At 38.8% G+C, this 23,314-nt stretch overlaps 1 protein-coding gene across 5 annotated transcripts in view; it reads left to right on the top strand.

Moving 5' to 3' along the window:
• Phkb (phosphorylase kinase regulatory subunit beta) overlaps positions 1 to 23,314 on the top strand; it is a 176,979-nt gene that overhangs the window by 33,402 nt on the left and 120,263 nt on the right. For all 5 annotated transcript variants that reach the window (XM_041649591.1, XM_041649589.1, XM_041649590.1 and 2 more), the window contains 4 exons: positions 1,682 to 1,820; positions 3,324 to 3,423; positions 13,059 to 13,166; positions 18,417 to 18,497. In XM_041649591.1, the coding sequence (XP_041505525.1) occupies positions 1,693 to 1,820; positions 3,324 to 3,423; positions 13,059 to 13,166; positions 18,417 to 18,497 (417 nt within the window). In that variant the 5' untranslated portion in view covers positions 1,682 to 1,692. The remainder of the gene's footprint in view (positions 1 to 1,681; positions 1,821 to 3,323; positions 3,424 to 13,058; positions 13,167 to 18,416; positions 18,498 to 23,314) is intronic.

The raw sequence follows: 23,314 nt of genomic DNA, 5'->3' as shown, positions 1-23,314 counted from the left end.
TCCACACTAGCTGCTAGAAGATCTTGTATTAAGAAACAAATAAACAGCAACAAAAACAAAAAAGGGTTAATGTCAGAACTGGAAAAGGGGAGTTGTTGGGGAGCAGAATGGAAAACTTTCTTCTAAGCACAACATGGATGCTCTTGAACTTAGAAAATCTGTGTGAGATTGAGCCTAATAACACCCTGTGTTGTAAGAGACTGTTTGTTTGTCCTGGCCTCCCATAACCTAAATAATCACACAGAAACTATATTATGTTAAATACTGCATGGCCCATTAGCTCTAGCTTTTTATTGGCTAATAGTTATATCTTAATTTAACCCATTTCTAGTAATCTGTGTATCACCGCATGCCTGTGGCTTACCTGGTTCCCAGCATCTGTCTCTAGCAGGGCTACATGGCTTCTCCCTGACACCACCTTTCTCCCAGCCTTCAGCTTAGTCGTCCCCCCCCCCTTCCTAAGTTCTGCCCTATCAACAGGCCAAGGCAGTTTTTTAATTAATCAGTGGTTTTCACAGCGTACACAGGGGAATCACACATTACCCCTGTCATGGAGTAGAGGGGCCTTATGGAACCCCACCCTTGCCTGAGGATTTTTATTTGGTTGATAGGGGAGGGAGAGATTTTTCTTCAGTTATAATCCACTGGTAAGGTGCCAAGACTCCTGCAAGCAAACCTTTACTCTTGTAAGCAACTTGAATGAAACTCATTGGACCACCAATGAGGCATTAAGTAGGAGGAGGAGAGTTGAAAAAAGGTAATGGTGAATATGATCAAAATGCAGTATCTGTATACATCAAAATGTCATAATGAACCCATTATATATAACTAATATATGCTGTTACATTGTTTACATGAAAAGAGATAGAAAAAAGAAAAAAATTGTTATTGTAATGTAGATTACATTGATTTAGTGTATTTGGGGGAAAAACAGTGGTTTATACAAAAATAAAGTTTCTTTTAGGAAATGTAAAAATGTCCTGTAGACTGTTTTCCTAGTTTGGGACTCTGTCATCGAGAACAAAGCACTGATTTCAGCCCTTGCTTTGTCCACAATCATTTCCCTGTTGCTGTCCTTGCTATATAAAAATGGGATTTTACTTCTGAAATTTCAACAGATCCCTAACCTGCACAGTTGAGTGAGTAAATGAACACCTTGGTGAATAGCAGTCATCTGTGAAACACGGGGCTCTGGTCCGTTTTGTGCTCTTCTTCTTTCTTCTCCCTAAATTGCTGATCATTTAGTTTTCATAATGCAGAAGAACTGGCCTTATGACTTAGGAAGTCAATGATATCATGTATTGTACATTTGCCTTAAGTTTTCTAGTTTGAATTTGACCAAAATATTATAGTCATTTTTTTGGTTAGTATTTTCTCCCCTGTATCTGATGTTATTTTGATAAGATTTGTATTATTTATTAACATTAACCAGCATAATAATGACAAGCTTCTAGTGCTCTAATTAGTTGAGTTCTTTCTCCAGAACCATAGAGACATCTTCATGCAGTGTGGGTTTCCACCAGGCCAGAGTGAATTGAAGTCGCTTAACATCTTTGAAAGTTTTATGTTAAAGCTCAGTTTAGAAACAATAAACTGTCAAAAAGAAATAGGAAGAAGAAACCGAGAGAAAGGACTGCTTGTGCATTCATCCCTGTCTTTTTTTCTTCTTCTTGTTTTGTAGTCAAATCAACAATGCTGATGTATCAAAGTCCGACGACAGGGCTCTTTCCTACTAAAACATGTGGTGGAGATCAGAAGTCCAAAGTCCATGAGAGCCTGTACTGTGCTGCAGGCGCCTGGGCTCTGGCACTAGCGTACAGGTGAGCTGGTTTGTTCTAATAGCTCCCAGTAGACCAGTTTATAGAACCAAGACATTGAAAGGGGCATATTTTGAAGATCATTTGATAAATTCGAGTATAGACTGTGTATTATATAATACAGCATCAACCCTTAAGTGTCTTGACTGTAGTTAATGCTGTTTATGGTTATGTAAGAGAATGGCTTTTTTTCCTAGAGATGCTTCTAATGCCTTCAAATAGAATAAAATTTATACTTAGATATGGAATACAAGACAAGATAATGTTAATAGCTGGTCAATCTAGGTAAAGAATATGTGGTTTATATTGTAAACCACTTTTAACGTTTTTGCACTTTTGAAAGTTTTGAAACAGCACAGGAACAGAACATTGTTTTAAAAGAGTATATATCAGAGGGGCTAGAGTCAGGCAGTAGCCTTTCCCGAAGACCTCAGAAGAGAATTGAGTCTCCCATCAATCTGTGTCTGATACCAGGGAAGAAATAGGGTACAGGACAAATGCCTACATCATATATGCTCTAAGATGTGCCAACCATGAGTAATTTACTTTTCTGACATTCCGGCCCCCCTCCCCCCATGCCTATGATAGCGACAGAAACAGAATTTAGCAACTTCATTAAGTGGGCATGGGCAGTTTTTATTAAGTGGCAGTGATCTGTGGATATTTAGGTGAAACGAGCATATCATTCTTACTTATTTTAGCAGTGGTTATTTCTTGTACCTTTTATGATTAGATTTTTGGTTTTTTTTTAAGGCAAGAGAAGTAAAATATGATCAATTCATTTTTAAATTAAAACTGATGGCAGAATATACCATATGGCCGGGCGGTGGTGGCGCACGCCTTTAATCCCAGCACTCGGGAGGCAGAGGCAGGCGGATCTCTGTGAGTTCGAGACCAGCCTGGTCTACAAGAGCTAGTTCCAGGACAGGCTCCAAAACCACAGAGAAACCCTGTCTCGAAAAAAAAACCAAAAAAAAAAAAAAAAAAAAAAAAAACCAAAAAAAAAAAGAATATACCATATGTATCATTGGGTATGTGTTTAGTCGAGCGCCTCTTTAAGAACTGTTGTATTCCCTGGGGCACAGCAAAGAAAGCTTATGTCTACCTTCATTTCTGCTCCTTTGAATCCAACCGGGAAGTACATATCATAAAGAGATAGCTTGTCTGCATTTTGTAACAGTGAATTTAAAATAATTGTGGGCGATTTTTTTTCTAATGTAGAAATAAGCTTTAAATTTTAGCTAGATCATTGTAGAAAATTCCCGTTTAAAAAGAATTGACTCACTCCCATAAAGTAAGGAAAAAGCTGCACAAGTTTTACTGTGAGGATTTTTTTTAAATTGCAGCATTTCTACATCTGCTGGGAAGATGAAACTTCACTGGCAGAATTAGTAGATGTCACCAGAACACAGGATTAGTCAGTAGTTAAATACTTAATTATCAAAAGCTCTACTCCCTTTTCAAATGCAATTCCAATTTGTTTCCTGGGTTATCTCTCTCACCCAGGCGCATTGATGATGACAAGGGAAGGACCCATGAGCTGGAGCACTCTGCTATAAAATGTATGAGAGGAATTCTCTACTGCTATATGCGTCAGGCTGATAAGGTAAAGCGTGTGCACTGAAATTCTCATATCGTTCTAAAGGATTAATTTAACCAGCACTGCAATAGAATCTTGTGAAGAATGTACTTTGAAAAAGGTAAAACCACTTCCTAGACAGTCGGTGGAGTTTAAATCAGCCTCTCCCTTCCCAGCCCAAGCCTTTGAAATCCTGAAACTGAGGTAGCTGCTTCAGTGAGAGATGATTGAAAATTATAATTTAGACTTGAATTTGTGCTCCTGATTTGTTTTTCTCTGTGATAAAGATCCAGATTCTTGGGAAGCTAACAAATATAGCTAGTTCTAAACTACTTATTATTTAAAGAATATCCTTGTCAACCTTAATTTTGGATGTGTGGATTGGTGTGGCAAAGGGGAATTTTAAAAGTATAATGTCTCATTCATTTGCATGCAAAGAGGCCAGGAATTACAGCGTTAGCAAACAGAGCCTTCTGATGTTATATGGAAATGAAAGAAACAATACTCCTAGCATGGTTTGTCTAAACTGTAAATTTCTAAATTTTTATAATACACTGTTCCCTTTACTTACCTATTATGTTGAGTCCCTAACTCCTGACACCATGTCCACATATATACTTGTGTTTCTAAGATGACATCAGGTGTAATGATTCTCACAGGACTCATCAAGGTCATAGTTGGTGGCTTCCCAGAACAGCACATGTAAGATGCTGTATGCCAAGCTCTTTTTCCCTCAAGATTTTTATTAGTGTAGGTACCCTCTACCTAACACCCAAATTCCAGACTCCTAAGAGAAAATTTGGTGTGGCCTAAACCACATCAATTTTACACATGCACGTCACTCTTAGGAGAGAATAGTGGAAACCCTTCCAAATACAAGTTAGCTCACAGGGCCAACGGTGATACTTGTAAACATTCTCTTCTGAGGTTGTCAGATGTGGAGTTACTGGATCAGCTCTTTTCAGGACAATCAACAGGTTGATGCGCTGGCTTCTAATTTTACCAGCTGCATTTAGATAAGCTGACTTCCACATGCTTCTGTTTTGTTTGTTGTTGTTGTTGTTTTTATCTGTAAAGTATGAATCCCAGTCATACCTGCTTCGTACAGTTCCTGTGAGGAAAGTGAAACAGAGTACAAAAGTACTTGGGGTACTGGTCCTCCAGGTATTAATGTTTCCCCTCTCCTATTAGACCGTGCCCTTACAATGTGCTTATGGCTTCTTCACTTGGGCAGAGATGCACAGCAGTGATCTCTTAGTGGTTTGTATGTCATGATCATATGAATATATTGTTTTAACTTCCACTTGAAAAAAAATTCAAATGTGATAACAGATCTTTCTAAGATCTGTCTTTGAATTCATAACTTTAAAAAACTATTATATTTTGCCAACAGAATATAGCAGTATCTTTAGTTGGCAGAAAAAAGTGTACTTATTTTAGCTGAAAGGGAGGCATTCAACAAAAGCACCACCGATTTACTCAGATCTAATTTTGTAGATAATCTTTGCAAAGATTGTCAAGATGCTAAAAAAATGTCATATGTTGTACTTTGGATTGATGGAATTAAACTGGCAAGACATACGTTAAATTGATATAATTATGGTTACTTTTTTTTGAAATGTGATAGTACTGTTCACTTTCTAAGTATCCCTTCATTAATGCTAAATCTTTAAAAGGTCAACGTTTCTCTTTAAAATATTGTAAGAGTCATGAATTTCGTGTGTTTGCTAAACAAGCTGACAGACGTAATTTGGAATTGTCATCAGATGGAAGGCAGTGACATGATGACGTAAACCTTCTCCCTCCCTCTGTGGTATGAGTAGCCAGTGGGTACTGGCCCTTTCTAAATATTATTCACTTTTACCAAGTAGGTACCATAATTGTGTTTTCTTTTAAATAGAGCTTGAGTTTAACTTAAACTATTTGAAATCCTTCAAATTATAAGGAACTAACATTACTTTCCATAGGTATTATTAATGTAAACCATTAAAATAAATGGGGGGTTGAATTATTTTGAATTTTTATCTTACTAAAATTGCTTCCATGCAGGAGACATAAACAATGCCTACATCTTTTTCTAGAGTTCTAATGACAAACTGAACTACTGCACTGAAGTTTACTCTGGAGAATCAGTGGGCTTATTAGGATGACTTATAGTGCATGGGTTAGGGGTCATGGGCAGTAGTATATGTGGCCTTAAAGCAGCCACACTGGGAGGTCTGCACCCAGCATGGGTGGTGATTCGCCCATGGCCACATAGATGGAACCTCTCCTGAGTCCTTGCTAGCTTATATACTCTAGCTCTTTTCTGAGTCCATTCACAATCAAGGTAGAATTCATAGAACTAACTGGTAGGGCAGGAGTCAGATGTTTGGGTGATGATCCCATGACTCTTCTTGTGCCTACTCCAATGATGGGCTGTCAACAGTCAGCAAGCCTGGCTGTGATGATCTTTTGTAAGCCGGCACAGCTGAACTCATGAAGGTGGTGATAGTTAATGACTCAGAGAATAGTCCTGGACAGCATTGTCTGTACCACATATATATTGGGGTTTCAAGTAATTTTATTATCATAACCTTTCTTGAGCCCTCTATCTTTTTGGAGTAGGGAAGTGGAATGTATTACTATAATCTACACGGAGTATGAGGAATTGATTCAGATACTGGATGCTATAGCTAGATTAATGTCGGTTACCATACGTTCTGTGAACTTTTCATGGTGAGATGCGAACAAACACCTGTTGCCCCAGAAAGGGCATAAACAACAGAACAAAGTACAGTTCTACCAAATCCAACTTGGCAAACCTATGAGTTTCTTATTCTTGCCTACATGGATGAAGGGTTACTTATACAGCACAGATGACTCCAAAGCAGCCATACCACCAAAAATTACATCACCTTAGCTTCCCAATGGTTGCCGAGATGGAATCTCCTCTTGAGTTAACCTTCAACACTACAGACTCTACCATCAGCCTAGGCCACAAACCACATGCATGTAGGTCGTGCTTAAAACATATGTGAAGGAGATGTAGAATGGAGAGACAGAGATCTCAGTTGAGGTTGAATAACCCTCCTCCTAAGAGGGAAGGTCAACAGGCTGTATCTTTCTATTGTTGTTTGGTTGCTTGCTTGCTTGTTTCGAGACAGTCTCTTTGTAGCTCAGTGTAGAATATTTGTTTAACTAGACAAAGATATGTTACCATTGCTTATGTTGCATTTGTTGAACTATGTAAAGGTGTGCTGCATTTGTTTATGTGGTATTTGTTTAATAATATAAAGATATGTTGCTTTGCCTGCATAAGGCACCTGATTGGTCTAATAAAAAGCTGGTGGCTAATAGCTAGGCAGTGGAGGGCTTGGCGGGAAGGGAGAACAAATAGGAGGGGGAATCTAGGCTCAAGAGAGGAAAGGAGAGAGAACCAGGGAGAAAGAGAGGGAGACCCTGGGCAGCCTCCAGTTAGCAAGGCAGGGAGGAAGCAGTAAAAGTAGAACATTCATAATGAAAGAAAGGGAAAGGGCCCTGAGGCAAAACACAGATGAAGAGAAACAGGTTAATTTAAGTTATAAGAGCTAGTGGGGCAAGAACAAGATAAGGCTGAACTTTCATAACTAATAATGTCTCCATTTCATTATTTGGGAGTTGGCGTTCTGAAAAAACCTGCTACATAGCCTTAGTTGTCCCAGAACTCACTCTGTAATCCAGGCTGGCCTTGAACTCACAGAGATCTGCCTGTCTCTTTCTCTGCTTCTGCCTTTGCCTCCCAAGTGCTGGGACTAAAAGTGTTCACTATCACACCCAGCAACAGGCTGGATGTTAAGGGTCTATTCCAGGTAGTGACAGCAGCTCTGATGAAGGGAGTTGTTTTAGTTTTATATATGTTTCTGTGATAAAACATCCTGACAAAAAGCCTCTTGGTAGAGAAAGGGGTTTATTTAGCTGTTATTCCAATTACAGTCTATCATTTGGGAACTGTTAAGGCATGAAGTCACCCAACAAGTCCCATCCCACCACAGTCTAGCGCATAGAGAATAAGCACACCCTTCTTGCTCCTGCACAGCTAGCTTTCTCCTCTCGTGCTGTTCAGGCCATCCCCACCTAGACTCTGTTGCTGCTTCCAAGGTGCGAGTCTTCCTGCTGCCTTTAGAAATCAAGGCAGATATTCCCACAGGCCAGCCTGATCTAGATAATTCTTCAGAAAGACTCTGCACAAAGATTTCTAGGTTTTTTCCTTTTGAAACCTGCACAGTGGTAACAGTAGGAGAGAAGTAATCTAAGCATCACACCTTCTATTACTTCTTCCCTTCTGAGTGAGTCATTTTCCTTATGGATTGATGGCAGGGCGAATATTGTTTTATTGTATGTGTGTGCCAAACACATGTGTGGAGGTCAAAAGACAACCTGCTGAAGTCAGTTTTTACTTTCCACCAAATGGGTCCCAGGAACGAACTCAGGTTGCTTTACAGCAAGCATCTTTACCTGCTCAGCTCTCACCTGCCTGTGAACGTGTGTTTAGTGTGTGTGTGTGTGTGCGCACATAGACTACGGTGCATGTGTAGGGGGCAGAAGACACCTAAAAGGAGTGAGTTCTCAATTTCCACCATGATTCAGAATCAGGCTTGGTGGCAACCTCCTTTCTAGGCCTTTAAAGAGTGAAATGACCTTTTCTTACAACTAAAGCAAGCACACTTGGGTGACTTGTTTGGCCTCAAGCCTTATATTCTTTGTTTTCTGAAATTGATTCAGAATCTAGAAAGTCTGAGTTTTTCTTGTTTCAGAGAGAGAGAGTGTGTGTGTGTAATGTGCTTCCTGAGCATTTTGTAAAAACATTCACTAAAAGATATTTTACATTTATTAGGGAGTTGAAGTGAGTACATGGAATTGGCCTTGATTTGTAGGATATGCAACGGTATCATTTTGTGTTTTATTACTTTGTCTGGGTTATTGTTTATTAATGTCTTACTTCCTAATATTCCATTTGTTCTTGTCCTGGCTAGTTTTATGTCAGCTTACCACAAACTAGAGTCATTTGGGAAGAGGAACCACAACGGAGAAAGTGCCTCCTCCACATTGGCCTGTAGGAAGTCTGTGGTGCATTTTCATAATTAGTGACTGATGAGGGAGGACTTAGCCCATTGTGGGTGGGGCCATCCCTGGGCTGGTGGTCCTGGGTTCTATAAGAAAACAGACTGACTGAGCAAGCCACAAGGAGCAAGTAAGTAGGCAGCACTCTTCAGTGGCGTCTGCATCAGCTCCTGCCTCAAGGCCCCTGCCCTGGCTTCCCTTTGACAGTGATGTGGAAGTGTAAATGAAATAATCCCTCTCCTTCACAAGCTGTTTTTGGCCATGGTATTTCATCACCTTAGAAGCCCCAGCGAGACAGCTCTGTCTCACCGCCCTTGTGACAAAAGTGCAGAGCTTCATGGCTGCCCTGCAGTTGGCCTGGAGGGCTTTCAGTGGCTGTGCCCCATGCTTAATTTCATTCACAATGCTGCTGAGTAGTTTTGAACCAGTGAGAAATCACTGAACTTTTGTAAAATTTGTTCTTCCAGAACACGTACAAAGATGGGATGATTATTTTCCTCTAACTGTGTATTTTAAGCCTATAAATTAAGAATATATGACAAATTAGCTTTCCCAAATAAACTATTTACTCACAGTGGGAAAAATTTTCATGAAAAATTTAAAATACAAGTAAAATAAATTCTGATATGGTTTAGAAACATGCACTATAATCGTTTTCTTGATCTTAGGAAATGCTAGGTAGCCTATAAACTACTAATGAATGTATTTTGTTTCTTGACTGTTCTCAAGAGTACATTTTGTTTGAAGTTGACATACAGCATACCCCATTAATTTTCAAAGTGTACAGAATTTGATTTTTTTCTGAAATCTTAAATTGCATGCCTCTTAGCAGCTTTGAAATTCAAAGCCATTCTATAACTTCCCCTGTGAGCATCTTTAATCATTTAGTAGTGAGTTTTCCCCTGACACAGCCCTTAGAAATAAAGTCTCCTGCTGGGTTCTTGCATGTCTTAAAGACAAATGATAAGCATCATCTTGTCAACAGCTGCCGTGGCTTCATTCACCTGACAGAGCCTCATGTTAGATCCCTGTTACATGGGGTGCTGGTAGTTGTTGGTTTGACACAGGTGTGGCCTGAGGAAGGAGGGGAGCTGGATCAAATCCCTCCATCAGATTGGCCTGTACTTCATGATTATAAACATGGCAGGGCCCAGCCCGCTGTGGGCAGTGTCACCTCTGGCCCTGCTGTCTTTGGCTATGTAAGAAAGCGAGCTGAGCAAGATGTGGAAAGCTATGTGGTTAGCAGGGCTTCCTTCATGCTCTCTGCTTAATGCTTTGCCTCTTGCCTCCTCCTTGAGTTCCAGTCCTGATTTCCTTCAACGATGGGCTGTAACCTGTAAGCTAACTATCAGTCCGTGTTTATCACAGCAGCAGAAGAGTGGTCTAGGACAGAGGGGGTTAGTGATGTGCTGGACCTGACCGTGTTTGCGGGGAGGATTGTGGGAGAGCTTGGCACTGTTGGCTGGGAAAGCCATTGAGTCCTCAGAGGGATTGGAAGATAAATGTATCGAGAGAAATGCAGACTCTGGAAGCCTGGCTTGTGAAATCTCAGGAAAGTTTGACTTCCTTGAAGACTCTCTTGGGACTGCTCCTGTGATATATGTGGATTAGAAATTTGTGGGAACGAAACATGGAATGCTTTCCTAGGACGATGGATGCTGGCTCCTGGGGCTGAACACTCAGCTGTGATTAATCTCAGACCGGCATCGTGGAGGGAAGTGTTTCTCAGGGTCAGGAACGCAGCAAACTAGGACATTAGGGAACACGAGTTTTGTTTCAGTTCAGCTATATTTTTGATTAGGAGTCTGGAATAATGTTCATTTCTTTGAGATAATAATGGAATAATCACGGCAGTGAGAAAGGAATGACTTTTGCTTGTGCCTTTCCAGGCTATTGCTTATGTTCTTCTATGGAAACAGAATGTCTACTTTTTATGAGTCCCTCAGTTACTTTATAAATGGAAAATGTACACTTCCAGTTGTTTCCTCTTTTTGGGGGGTGGGAAGGGCGGGTGGTTTCTCTGTAGCTTTGGAGCCTGTCTTGGAATTCACATTGTATACCAGGTTGGCCTCAAACTTACAGAAATTTGCCTTTTTCTGCCTCCCGAGGGCTGGGATTAAAGGCATTCACTATCGCTGCCTGTCTTGTTGCTGTTTTTTCATACACTATTTAATATACTATGACAATTTTGTACATATAAATGTGTTCTAATCACATCCACCCTAATACGTTCAACATCACTTCATGTCTTCTACTTTGAAAAGGCATTTATTTGTTTGTTTATATTTATGTACCAGATATGTGTCTATTGCTCTTGGAGGCTAGAAGAAGAGTGTTGGATCCCAAAGGCTTAGAGATACAGAAGTTATAAGCCACATGTATCTGCTAGGGCTTGAAGCCAATGTTCTTACCTGCTCAGCCATGTCTCCAGCCCTTTCTACCTCCCCCCAGCTCCAGTTTCTTGGTTTTTGTAAGCCTTTGAGTCTAATTAGTGATAGCTATTGGGATTTAGACTGCTCTGAAGGCTTGCTCTTATGTGGGTAATTGTAACTGCAGTGAATTCCTAAGTTCGGTGATCGTGTCATGACCAGAAGACTGCATCTCATAGAGTATCCCCTCGTTTTCTCAGTCTGATATCTTGCTGATAGAGCCTGACTTTGGTCTTGTTGACTTTAGTCATATTTGTTTCTGCAGGGTCATGGGTGATTTGGAATATGATTTTAAGATGTGTTACGTTTGTTAATGCTGTGGAACATTTGTTTAATGATGCAAAATGTGTTGCATTCTTTTATGATATATTTGTTTAACTCTGTGAAGCTGTGTTCCTGTGCCTGTCTTAAACACCTGATTGGTCTAATAAAGAGTTGAACAGCCAATGGCAAGGCAGGAGAAAGGATAGGAGAAAGGAGAACCTTTCTTTACTCCCATTATTTCTAAAACCAAATCTATGGATGCTTCACACACCCAGCGTTCTGTTGTTTAATTCAGTTTTACCATCAACTGCCTGGACTCGATGTAGATTACAGAGGCTGTAGGCTCAATACTCTAAAACTACCTCTGACCTCAGAGCCCACTAGCAAGCAGTGGGCCCTCAGGTTACCCACATCTGACTTCACTATGAATTTGAGGTCCCGTGAGTTTTCCTTAGGGTCAGTAGTTTAACAGTTCATGGAATGAACATTGGAATTAATAAATGTTGTTTACATTCAATTGAGCAGGCCCTGAACAGGGATGGATGTTTCTGTCTTTGGAGTTATGTTGATTGTTTAGAATTTGTACTTTGTAATCTACAATGATTAATACAGGGTCATTAGCCCATACATAGTTCCAGCTAATCCAAAGAAGTAGATAGATCCTCTCAGCTTGTTATTTGAGATCAGATTCGCCAACAGAACAAGAGACAGCCAGCTGGGGGGGGGACGACAAATTATATGTAATTAGTAAATAAAAATGTATTCTACACCATCAGAATTGTTATCTTGGTAATTATGTCTGGATGAGAAATGAAAATATATTTGTTCTACCATAGTTAAAATGTGTTTATTTTTAGAGAAGGAAATAAAATCTGAAGTTTGGATACTTAATTGCATTAGAATATAGTCTAAAGTACTTTTCCATTCAACTGTCATGTCAATAAGCATTTCAAGGTAACTGTATAGCTAAGTATTGTCACAGGGACCTTGTTTTACTTAAGAAACATATGTTTTACTCAAAATCAAATAAGATTGACTGGCAAGGTGGTTCAACAGGTAAAGGTACCTGCCAACAAGCTTGATGACCTAAGCCAATCCTCAGGCCACACATGATGGAAGGAGAGAACTGATTCCCACAAGTTGTCTTCTAACCTTCAATATCATGTGTGGCGCTATACACACTGTCCTAGTTAGGGTTTCTGTTGCTGTGAGCAGACACCATGACCATGGCAACTTTTATAAAGGAAAACATTTAACTGGGGTGGCTTACAGTTGAGAGGTTTAGCCCATTATCATCATGATGGGAAGCAAGGCAGCATGCAGGTAGACATGGTGCTGGAGAAGGAGCTGAGAGCTCTTACATAGTGACCTCCAGGTAATAGGAAGTTGTCTGAGACAATGGACATGGCTTAAGCATATATGAGACCTCAAAGCCCACCCCCATAGTGACACACGTCCTCTAAGTCCTTACCTGCTCCAACAAAGCCATACCTCCTAATAGTGTCACTCCCTATGAGCTTACACACACACACACACACACACACACTATGTGTTTATACACTATAAATAAAATAAATGTTAAAAACTCAATCAATAATATGCAAAACATTGCCAACAAACTATTGCTGTCATGCTTACATGCTCCCTACTCCTTTCGAATTCAGTGCTGTGAACTATCATTTGGTAGATATGTCTACTCTAATAAGTTAGTCATTGTGACCTTTGTCTATCATGGTTCCTTAGAAAGGTGCTGTTTCTGCTTTGTCCGTTCCCCAGCCTGTAAGCTTTAGCTTTCCTTATAAGAAAAATCACGTGAAAATAACTAACACTCCTAACTTTAGATGAGCATGTGAATGACCTTCACGCTTATTTTATATTCACTTCCAGGTCCAGCAGTTTAAGCAAGATCCACGGCCCACAACGTGTCTTCACTCCATTTTCAGTGTGCACACAGGAGACGAGCTGCTCACCTATGAAGAGTATGGCCATCTTCAGGTAAAAGAAAAATATTTACTTCTCTACCATTTACATTCCGTATCATAGCATGTTTGAGGCTACTTATACTGTTTCAAAGTAAATTTCATAACTTTAAAATAGTAGAATATATGAACCCTGAAATGGAAAAGGAAGTTTATTGGTAACCCATGAGGCTGAAGGAATTGCTGTCATGGAATATTAGAACATACCACGTTCATGGAGTGATCAGATGGGATATTTCCCTTTAGAAGGTGGATGTCCACTCTTCCTCCAGTAAGCGAAATTTGTTTATATACTTAAAAGAATTCCTGCACTTGGAAATAAAAAGTGTTGACAGGTGTAAAACAATTATTCAGAAGTTTATGTTGGACCACAGATCATTTTTAGTATATCTACTCTAGGGAAGGCTAAATACTCCTATGGGAATATCACAAACATTTTGAAACCTGTCAGCTTTGTGTTTTGTTAAACTCTATACCTATGCTAAAAATGTACCATAGAATGTTTTCTTTTCTTTTCAATACCACCCTCACGTCTGTGTATTTTAAGATGATATCCTGTAGCTTGTTTGTAAGATATAAATATTATATATACTATTTATCCTTAACAGAGTTTATTTTTGTTTACCTGTATGTCCTGCTACTTTGGAATAAGATACTTATTAATCATATATTCCTTACTAAAAAGAATAGTTTTTCTTGTGTATAGTTGCCCTTGTGTGTGCACATACACTTAGAGGTGCGCGTGCACATACATCTAAATATAGTAGATGAGTGCATAGAGAGCCAGCGACAACCTGCAGTATAGTTAGTTACTTGAGCACGATCCAACTTGAGATAGGCCCTGTCATTGCTCCAGTGTTCACTGATAAGGCTAGGTCGGCTAGCTAATGAGCCCCGGGATCTGTCTGTTTTTGCTTTCCCAGCATTGGGATTACCAGAGGTGCCAGCACATCCAGCGTGGGTTCTGGAGATTATGATATTCTCATACATGGCAAGCACTTTACCAACTGAGCTATCTCTCCAGTTGGAGTTTCTCTTTTCTATAATTTCCCCCCTGTTGTAAATGTCTTATTAAATTAATGAATCAGTTGAGTGGATTATATTATTATTTCTACTTAGAAGATGGAACCTACCTTCAGAAATAAAAGCATGTTTATAAATTTGGAAGAATACCAAACTTTTGTATGTTGTCTCCAAACACAGAAAGTGCTGTACCCATTTCCATATAGCAGAAACTTGTTTGTTTTTAATGATAATGCAGTTAAATGTATTTTCCAAAAACTTGCATATAGATAAGCAAAATCAAAATAGAAGTGTGTAGTCTTAACTTTCTTTTAAACAAATAAACATTATGTTAGTGAGATGTCACAGTACGTAAAGGTACCTGCCACCCTACCTGATGACCTTTCTGTTCAATTATATCCATGTGTCAGTTAACAGTCCTCTCTTTACCCACATTTCCACGCCTTTCCCAGGTCTGTGGTAAATGCTAATCCAGTCTCTGCTTTGAGATTGCCTAGTTAGCATCCATGTATGAGAACATGTGTTCATCGTCATTGTGACTCTGACTTGCTTCATGTATGTCCTCTAGTCCACTTATGTTGGTACAAATGGCAGAATTTCATTCTTTCCCATGGCTGAGTAACACTGAATTGAGTGCATGTCCTACTTTTTCTTTGCCCATCCATCAACAGCTGAAGTTGTGTTGACAGTTGTGAATGCTGCTGTAGTGAGCTTATGAGCTTACATGTCAGTTTGATGTGTTGGCTTCTGTCCTTTTCATGTGCACGTAAGATTAGGACTGTTGGTCATGGTAGCTGTAGGGTGTTTTAGGAGCCCTGTGGGATGTTCTGTGACAGCTGCACTATTGAGTCCCCTCACTTCACATTCATCTTCTGTCTTTTTGATAATAGACAATGTGACTGGGAAAAGATGGTATCTAATTATCACTTTGATTTATCTTCTCCATTCTTGCTTATACTTTTTGCTCAATTTTATGTTCTCTTTTGGATAATGCCTATTTAAGTCATTGTTTAATTGTATTATTTTGTTGTTGCTGCATTGAATTCTGTATATATCATATCCTAGAAATTAGTCCCTTATGTAGTTTACAGATTCTCTCGTTCTGCAGTTTCTCTTGACTCTGTTGACTGCTGCTTGTGCTTTGGAGTCAGGCACCACATCTGCCCCCAGAGCTTTTCCCCTGTGTTTCCTTTCATCAATTTTATAATTCTTTGCCTCCCATTTAACTCATTATTCTCCTTGGGTCTAGCTGTGCACATGATGAGTGAGGGGTCAGATTTCTTCCTTCTGTATGGGAGCATCCCCTTTCTCAATGCTGGTCATTATAGAGACTATGGTTATCTTTCTCAACAGCCCAGTTGGTTGTAAAAAAGTTTTGTTTTAGAATTTAATATTAGTCAAGGTCCATTGGTCCTTCTGTTTTCAACATATGCTTCAATCTGTTTATTTTCTTTCTTTTTTTGTTATTTTATTTTGCTGTTATTTTAAGAGATGGGATCTTTTTTAGTGCACTGGCTGGTGCTAATCTCCTGGGATCAATGATCCTCCCTGCTTCAGCCTCTCAGGTAGCTGGAAGTCAGCTCCGCATGCTTTATTTTGTAATCCAGAATTTGAACGCGGTGCCTCTTACATTGTAGGCATTGAACAGAATCCTGTTATAGTTTTCTAGTTACTCACATACATACCCTAAACGTTCAAGCGCAGAATTCTTTGCTGCTTCTACTTGTTCCTGTAACTCTGCCCATAGGACTGGAGTTTCTCTGAAATCATTCCTGGCAGGCCCTTCACAGTGATAGAAGATTTTTGGATGAGCTTTCCTGCAGGGAAAACTCTACTCTGGCATGTGCTTAAGAAGAATGTTCCGAACCTAGATACTCTGTCTTCCTGTAGGGCACGCTTGTACCTTGACAAACTTGGCTTCCAGGGTTCCAGGAGCTATGGAGACCTCCAAAATTGGCGTGGGTTCTATAAAGCCCAGCAGCAGGGTCTTAGTGACACAGGGCTACTTTGTCCAAGGCTTTGAAAGGCACCAGTAATTTTCTGCCCCAACTTCCTGATGTAACTTAGTGAAAATTAGGAAATGTCGGGAAATGCAAACCAGCCACACAGTTAGGGAATGACAATCTTTTACATATAAATACAGACTGCAGGTCACCTACTTACACTTTTTAACTCAGTTTTGCAATATCCTGACATACTTTTGCTTAAATTTTATTTGTTTAACTAAAATTTTATTGAGATATAATTTGTTTGCCATATGGTTTATCTATTTGACGTGTACCATTTTGTGGTTTTAGTATATTCTAAGTTGTAAGACAGTTACTGTAAAACTATACTGGTTCTGTTCTGCTCTCCGCGCTCTACTCCCTATGCGCTATGGGAACTAGGGTGAAAATTTAAAAACACAAAAACGGACAGACAGAGGGGGCCACGGGGACAACCTTGAAGCAAGAATGCCAAGAATGCCCACTTTGTTGTGCTCAGGGGTAGCTTATACAGGGCTTTGGCCATGCCCCAGCTCTTGGGATCTTTCAGCTGCAGACTCACCAGAACCCACTCCCCTGCCATCAGGGTCTCTTGCTCAGATCAGCTGCAGGCTGCTCAGAGCCAAGGAAAACAGGTTGTTTACAGGAAATTCAGGGTCTGGTGGTCCCCCAATCACCAACAAATTACCACATTCAAATTTAGAACCTTTCTTCACCCTGAAACTTTAAGCAAAATCAGCTACTCTCCATTTTTCCTGAAGTGCCTTAAGCAACCTGTAGTCCACTTTATGCCTCTATAGACTGTGTATACATCATATACCGCAGGCCATAAGAGGGCACCAGATCTCATTACAGGTGGTTGTGAGCCACTGTGTGATTGCTGGGAATTGAACCCAGGACCTCTGGAAGAACAACCAGTGCTCTTAACTGCTGAGCCATCTTTCTGGACCCCATATTTCAAATATAAATGCAATCATATAAGATAAGATGTTGGAGAGACTTTTGTTTCTTTGATTCAAGATCTATTACCAATAGCATTCCCGAGTTAAGGAGCCAAGAGGGAGGGAGGGAAGGAAGGATAGACTTGTATCTACTTGAGACCAGTATGTTCATACTTGAGTGTACATAGGTAGTGTTTGTGGAAATGGCTCATATAAATTTTTATTCATCTCTTTGGAGAAATAAGGTCTCACTGTTATTCACAGTAGCTACAGCTCACTGCGTAGCTGAACTTATCCTTCCAAATGGTAGAATTTCAGGTGTTTCCATCACATGTGTTCGCTCGCTTGACTATTGACGCTAAGTCCTACAACAGCCTAGCTACAAGGAATGCTAAGGATTCAGGTAGTGAAGCTCATTCCAAGTCCGAAAGTGTGGTTCTCATCTAGAGGCTAAAGGACCAAAATCTGGGATTAGAACCCCAAAACTTGAGAACCTAGAGTTTACCATTGAAGCCATAAGAAGAATATCCTGGCTCTGGCAAAGAAAGCAACCTTCCTCTGCCTTTTTGTTCCACATCCAGAGACAGTGTTTTACTAGCTACTCGGGAGTCCTTCTGTCTAGTCAAGTTGACATTGAAAATTAATTATCACTCAAGATGTGTCCATATTGGAGACTTCATTTTCCTTTTTTATATGGGATGTTCATATATTCTATTACGAGTTAAATTAGGAAGCATTGATTTGTTTAGATCAAATAACGCATGCATTTAATACACTAATAGTTTCATGTGTTCTTAACACCCTTTCCTAAGTGGCTTTAAATTATAAAGCATACCAGTGAATACAGGTAACACACTCCTTCACTTCTGTTTAGAATGAGATATTTTCAAGACGCACTCCTCATTGTTAATAGTGTCTCGATGGAGGCGATGTCTTGTTTTTCAGTAGCTTTTTCATTACAGATGGATGGCATCATATTCGTTCCTCTGGGGCAAAATTGTTCCAAAAATAAGATCTTTAGACTCAGAATTTGGAAATTGAAGGAAACAAATGTTACAGAAGCCATGCTAAAAATTCTTCTCACGGCCTTCTCAGATCCCGTCATGTGATAACCAGCACAGTGAATTTGGAATTTTAGCACATCACATAAAATGCCGGTTTTCTTGTTCTATATTGGGTTCATATCTTTTATTTAGTGATAGGGAATAAATTATTTGTATCTGGCACTATTGACAACAATTACAGCATATATATTAATTTCATATCATAATATTTTCATTCTCCCTTTAACTTCTAACTGTTGCTGTTTGTTTTCAGATAAACGCAGTGTCACTGTTTCTCCTCTATCTGGTGGAAATGATTTCTTCAGGGCTCCAGATAATCTATAACACAGACGAGGTATGATCGCCCACATGTTCTGTTACTGAATTTCATGTAGAGGATATCTGATTTCTCCCTTTCTTAACAATTTACTTTTAATTTGATTAAAAATAAACTTTTTAGCGAGGCTGTGGTGGTGCATGTCTTTAATTCCAGCACTTGGAAGGCAGAGGCAGGTGGATCTTTGTGACTCTGAGGCCAGCTTTGTCTACAGAGTGAGTTCCAGGACAGCTGAGACTACATAGAGAAACCCTGTCTCAAGAAACCACACACAAAAAAAAGCACTTTTAAATTTTAGATAGTAGATACTAGATTTTGGATTAAATCTAAATTATCTTTTTACCAAAATTCCTTTTGTGTTAATTTTTTAGTGTATGAAATAAGTTCCAATATAACATTTATATGCACTCATACAATAGGTAGATATTGTTGTACCTCCCTCATATTGCCTCGACCCTTATCCTCCCGGCTTCCTCTTTTGTTCTTCCTATTAGTCTGTATGTCTTCTCTCTCTTCCTTTCGACTTCCTCCCTTTCTATAGCCCATCTGTTAGTTTTATGTGTCATGTGTACATATGCATGCACACACGCACGTGCACACACACACACACACACACACACACACACACACACACACATACAACTAGTTTCCACATATGTCTTAGTTACCATGTAAAAAAGGCCATGACCAAAAACTAAGTGGGGAAGGCGTTTATTTAACTTACACTTTCATAGTTCATCATCAAAGGAAGTCAGGAAAGGAATTCAAACAAGGCAAGAACCTGGAGGCAGGGCTGATGCAGACACCATGGTGATGCTTACTGGCTTGTTTCATATGGTTTGCTCAGCCTGCCACCTGTCCAGGGATGACTCCACCCACGATGGACTGGACACTCCACCATCAATAGCTAATTAAGAAAATGCCTTACAGCTTGATTTTAAGGAGGCATTTTCTCCATTAAGAATTCTCCTTTTATATAACTCTAGCTTGTGTATCAAACTGACATAAAACCAGCTGTCACAACATATGAGAGAAATTATTTGGTGTTCGTCTTTCTGAGTCTGGTGCAGTTCATCCATTTTTCTGCTGATGACACTTGCAGTTTACAAGCAAGCATAGTATAATGTAGGTGGTGGAACTTCAGAGAATACTCAGAAGCACGTAACTTTTAGAAAGTTTTAATCACAATGAAAATGAAATCACTGTTACAAATTGTCTCAGTATTTTTTTCACATATTCCTTTTTATAACTACTCTTTGACAAAGTCACGCAACTTGATTGGGATTGTATTGAATATACAGGTTGCTTTTGGTGTGATTGTAATTATTGCAATGTTAATTCTTTTAATTCATGATCATAGGTGTTCTTTCCATTTCTCAGTGTCTTCGTCAATTTCTTTCATCAGTGTCTTAAGTTTTCATTGTAGAGATTGGTCAGATCATTGGCTGGGTTTGTTCACTTAGTTATAGACTATCATGAATGGATTGTTGATTTCTTTTTCAGTATGTTTATCATTGATCAAGTTACTGATTTCTTTTTGTGTTAACTTACAACTTATCACTTTGATGAAAGTACTTACCAGTTCTAAGATTTTTTAGTAGCACTTTTAATGTTTTATATAGGATTATGTTATGCAAATGGGGAAAGTCTGACTTCTTTTCTGTTTGCATCTCCTAGTCCCCCTTCTCTTGCATTATTGCTCTAGCTAAGTCCTCAAGCACTATGCTGGATAGACTGGAGACTGGACATTTTTACGTTATTCCTCATCTTAGTGGAAATGCCTGGAGTTTTCTCCATTTATTGAGCTGTTAGCTATAGGTTTGTTGTACACAGCCTTTATTAGGTTGCAGTATCCCTCCTCCACCTCTACCCTTCCAACTTTTTTTTTAATCATGAAGGAGTTTTGAATTTTGTAAATGACCTTTTCTGTGTGTATTGAGTTAATTATGTAATTTCTGTCTTTAAATCAATCCACTTATATGTTGAGTTACATTTATTTATTGACTTACATTGAACCAAGCCTGTGTTGTGAAATGATGTCATCTTAGTAATAATGAATGATTATTTTGATATGATTTTGAATTTGGTTTCCAAATATTTTATTGAGAGTTTTTGTATCAATGTTCAGCAGGGAAATCTGTCTGTAATTTTCTTTTCATTATGTCTGCCTTTTGTTTTAATATTAGCTTTGTAAAATAGAGCTTGGAGTCATGGCTACCTTTTCTATTTTGTGAAATAATTATATAGTGTTTGTGTTAGTTCTCCTTTGACAGTCTGGTACAGTGAATCTGTCTACTTCTGGGTGGGTTTTTTCTTTTCCTTGCGGGGAGGAATGACACACTTTATTACTTCAGTTTTGTTGTTGGTTATAGATTTTAAAATTATTTCATCTTTGCTGATTTTGATTGTCGTAGATATCAAAACCTCATTTGCTTTTGTTTTCTCTAGTTTAGCAAAATACAAATTTTTAAGTTATGTCATTTTTAAAATCTCAGTGTTACCTTTAGTAATATCTCCATCTTATCTTTTATTTTACTGATTTGGGTCTTCACCCCCACCCCCACCAATGGCTAATTTGATTACAAATTCATTAATCTTTTCAAGTAACCAGCTCTTCATTTCATTGATTCTCGGTATTTTTTGTTTGTTTCTATTTCATTTATTTCTGCCCTGCTCTTAATTATTTCTCCCTGTCTACTGCTTTTAGGGTTGGCTTGGTTCTCATTCTTCTAAAACCTTAAAAAGGATCAGTGCATTATTTGTTTTAGTTTTTTTTTTCTGACTTCTCATGCGACAGATTCATGTTTTAGCAGCAGGTACTTTATTTAAGACATAATAACAGAAAGTCAGTACTTTTAATTTATGAACGTGTAGCAGTTGGGAGGTCATCTTTGCAAATACTGAACTCAGGATAGCTTTGAAACTTTGAAGGAAAGGGCTTCAGAGCCTCATCAGAAGTCTAGGGGAGATGGCTTGACTGGCAATGGGAATTCTGGTGTCAAATACACAGGATATTTAAATCATGGAACTATATGTATCTGAAGCATAAGGAAGAGGGCTGAGTCCTCATCACATCAGTAAGAGAAATAATGAGTATCTAGCAAACGATGTTAAAGGCAAAAAGTTAGTGAAACAGAACAAACTGTAAGCGAATGGAAGCAAGTAATTTAAAATGCGGGAATAACTCTGCTGTATCACAAGATCAACGATAGGGGTGGAAATTTTACCATTATTTTAGCGCCATCTTTCTTAATGGATAGCCATAGTGGGGGACTCATCTCATATGAGAATACTTTTAGAGTGAAGGGGGGCACTATTTGCAATTATTTGAGGAATACAGATATAAATCAAAATTGTACATCACTGAGGTCATCCTTGAGATTTCTGGGAAGGATTTCAGTAGGATCAATGTCTTTGTGATGAGGAGGAAAAAGGAGGAGCAACAGTATTTCTGAAAAGGACCACAGAAATATGATAGTAGAGGGTTGGGGATATCGCTCAGTGATGGTCAGTGCTTGTTCAGCTTCCTTGAGACCCTAAGCCTGACCCTCAACGTTCCCAACTGACACACATGGAAGAACTGAAGAACTCCAATGGAGAATCTTCTGATGGGGGAATTGTATTTAGAGGATAAACTAATGCAAAAGACTCAGTGTAGATGTAAAAATTTGATCATTTGGAACTGAATAAATTTACTCCTTGGGAACTGAATGAGCAAAGTTCTTGAATAGCTGGGGTAGGATTGGGAATTTATGCCACAAACCGTTTATCCCAAATGAATTGTTAATTAACTAGAGTCACTCATTTTATTATATTCTTTTGAAATTTATTTCAAATGAATTATCACATCTTCTTTGAGTCAATCGATAAGTCATTTTTTGAAATTTTACTTCTATGTGCCATGATAATAAATTAATAGCACTGTATGGGAAGCCTTGAAGACAAACTCTTATTTCAAGTGCTTGTCTGCCAGAACTCAGAGGACTCAACATATTCAGTTATAGCTGTGGTTAACAGTGACGGAATAGAAGGGAGACCAGGAAGAGGATGGATGTGTGGAACAAAAACTTCAGAAATTGGCATGCAAGCGTCTTTTATAGTCATATGGGACATAGTTGCTTCCTCTAGCATCTACCATGAAAACACTTTTGGAAGTTATCTACCAAGTTGACTTTTAAAAGATCTGTTGCTGAGGTTTTATTTGAGACTGATCATACACACATCCTATGCTTAATTATGTGCTAATTTCAAAGTCCCTGTAGGAAACAAGTTGTTTATCTTAACACCTATTTATGCAAAAATATTGTTTGCATAAGCAGTTTAGGAACATTAAACACAACTGTGGCTTTAATAAATTACTCCTTAGTCCTCTTTATAAAAGAATATCATACATTAGTCATCTTAATTACAAGGTTTTTGTAGCTTATATACATAGATAATAAAACATTTTAGCATTTTTTTGAGCTTTTGAAATAGGCCAATCAGCAAATAGAAGGTTCCCTAATAAGAGTCAGCATTATCACACTTTGTCTGTTCTAATCACAAAGGCAAAATTATACGATAGCCCCTTAAGAGTGAGAACTCTGGGGATTTAAGTGCAACGGTGCTCTTTAGTCCTCAGTATCCAGTGAGCAATGCTGCCCTTTGCCTCTGGCACTATGCCATTTGTTTACATTTCTTCAGGATTTAATACATCTGGCTTACCTTGACATCTTAAAGGCTTCAAAGGTTTTATTTAATTGTAGAGATACTATCTTGCTAAATTTTATACACATGAAAATTAATAGCCTGAAATTTGTGGCTAGAGAGATGGCTCAATGGTAAAGACCACTGTT

This window comes from Microtus oregoni, unplaced genomic scaffold, assembly GCF_018167655.1.
Source record: "Microtus oregoni isolate MIOR12 unplaced genomic scaffold, Mior012 000004F_ref0000308, whole genome shotgun sequence".
Lineage (NCBI taxonomy): Eukaryota > Metazoa > Chordata > Mammalia > Rodentia > Cricetidae > Microtus > Microtus oregoni.
This window is presented reverse-complemented; position numbering and strand designations above follow the sequence as displayed.